Genomic DNA, 2,350 nt, shown 5'->3' on the forward strand with positions numbered 1-2,350 from the left:
GCTATAAGGTCTCCCCGGAGCCTTCTCTTCTCCAGGCTCAAGCTTCTCCAGGCTCAAGCTTCAAGTTGGCTTCTCACAAGCCCAACTCTCCCAGCTTGTTCCCATAGCAGAGGGGCTCCAGCCCTCGGAGCATCTCCGTGGCCTCCTCTGGACTCACTCTAACCAGTCAATGTCCTTCTTATGTTGGGGGCTCCACAGCTGGACGCAGCACTCCAGGTGGGGGCTCAGGAGAGCAGAGCAGAGGGCCAGAATCCCCTCCCTCGACCTGCTGGCCACACTGCTCTGGATACAGCCCAGGATACGGTTGGCTTTCTGGGCTGCCAGCACACACGGCCGGCTCATGTCCAGCTTTTCATCCACCAGTACCCCAAGTCCTTCTCCTCAGGGCTGGTCTCCATCCACTCTCCACCCAGCCTGTACTTGTGTTTGGGATTGCCCCAACCCAGGAGCAGGACTTGACCTTGTTGAACTCCATGAGGTTGGCAGTGGCCCACCTCTCAGAGCCTGTCCAGGTCCCTCTGGATGGCATCCCTCCCCTCCAGTGTGTCAACCACACCACACAGCTTGGTGTCAGCAGCAGACTTGCTGAGGGTGCACTCGATCCCACCATCCATGTCACTGCCAAAGATGTTAAATAGTACCGGCCCCAACACTGACCCCTGAGGACCCCAAATCGTAGTGTTGTGTTTAGAAGCATCGTGGGTTTAATGTCAAGTGGCATTTTTAGTTAGCAGATCGGGTACAAAGACATGGGTAGAAGAGGAGATCACAGGGGAAGCTGTGTTAGGTGATTGCTCTCCTAGCTCTGCCTAGTCACAGTGCTGATCGGATGAAGTTACTTTGCACAAAAACACACCAGTCAGGAAAGAAAATTTATGTGTTCCAAGTGCAAGAGGGAAGCTGTTTCCTAGGGTGAAAAATCCAGATGCTTGATGCTGGTTTGGCTTACAGTCTGTGTGAGAGCTTCAGCTCCACTTAGCGCTCTGACTGTGTTACAGTATGATGACCGCCGAGTCCCTCTGGAACCCCTTTTGGAGGAGCATACGTGTACCGTCAAAATGAGATGGCTCGTTGATGTGGCGTTACATGCAAACCCCGGATGCCTATCACCAGGCACTCTGTGCTCCTTTCCTGTGTGGCTGTATAGGCGTGTCGTATATGAGTGTGTATATGTATTTCTTTTCCGTTCCAGTACTCGTGAGAGCCTGGCGTCCAACACTTCAAGTATTGTTGAAAGCAACAGACGGCAGAACCCCGCTCTGAGCCCTGCACACGGTGGCGCAGGCCCGACGTTCAGCTTCCGAGCCGCCGCAGACCCGCCGGCCAGCGAAGCTGAGAAACTGCAGAAACCTGCTAACTGCCTGCAAGCTTCTGTCACTAGTGTCTGATAGTCACCCTGCCTCCCGTCTTCTGTCTCATCCTATACAGCAAAGTTTACGGCACTGGGACTGATGTTTACATCTTTGGGGAAAAATTCAAGAAGCATCTCGCCCACAGTTTTAGTGTTTAATACTTAAACTGTGCTGCTATGTAGACTAGGGGCAACAAAGAAATCTTTATTTCAAGGTATTGCTTTTCACATTTGCGGCTCTGTAGCAACAGAATAGCAGTAGGGATAATATGTACACTTTTTGCTTCACTTAATTGTAACTGAGCACATATATGAAAGTCTAGACACTGTAAGTGTAATCTGCATTTTCAATGTCCATGCAGTTGCCAACTTCATTTTTTACAAAAATGCCACAGATGTGTGATGCCCCCGGTCAGAGGCTAAACTCTGCTGCAGAGTTGATCGTTTTTTAACGTCAAAAACTGAGCCACTGCTGAAAAGTAACCAGCCAGGATCACCCTGAGGAAAAACAATGCCAAACGTGACCAGTGATGACCTCAGCTCTGCCTGTGAATTACTAATACCAACCAGTCGTTTCCACTGTGCGTTTCTGTGACACGCTCTTGCAAATACCCGTGTAAAAAGAGGTTTGGGGGCGTTTGGTTTGGGGTTTTTTTTCAGTATGGAGGGTGGGAAGGGAGATGGCTTCTCCTCTTGTCTTTCAAAAGTAGGAGACATGTTTACTTACTGAGACTTGGCCTTCCATCCTCACAAGGGAGGAGGTGGGACTTGGCAGGGGGTGGGGAAGGAAGGGCAAGTTACAACTGTCATGGAGCCACAATGTGGAGTGACACGAAATAAAACAGGTGTCTTCAGTATAAATCAAGTATTTAAAACCCATAATCTAATTCTTGTGTCACTTCTGGTATTGCAACTTGCCATTAATATAGGAATCAGAATAACTAATTTCTTGGAACAAAAAATATGCTTTATGATAGAAATGACAAGTATGGCCTGAAG

General features: G+C 49.2%; 1 protein-coding gene across 1 annotated transcript in view; it reads left to right on the forward strand.

Moving 5' to 3' along the window:
- Nucleotides 1-1,473, forward strand: part of STOX2 (storkhead box 2) — a 24,135-nt gene extending 22,662 nt beyond the window's left edge. The window contains exon 5 of the mRNA XM_010148056.1: nt 1,193-1,473. Within this exon, the coding sequence (XP_010146358.1) occupies nt 1,193-1,388 (196 nt within the window). The 3' untranslated portion in view covers nt 1,389-1,473. The remainder of the gene's footprint in view (nt 1-1,192) is intronic.
- The last annotated feature ends 877 nt before the right edge of the window (nt 1,474-2,350 follow it).

Source organism: Eurypyga helias, unplaced genomic scaffold (genome assembly GCF_000690775.1).
Source record: "Eurypyga helias isolate BGI_N326 unplaced genomic scaffold, ASM69077v1 scaffold7073, whole genome shotgun sequence".
NCBI classification, from domain to species: domain Eukaryota; kingdom Metazoa; phylum Chordata; class Aves; order Eurypygiformes; family Eurypygidae; genus Eurypyga; species Eurypyga helias.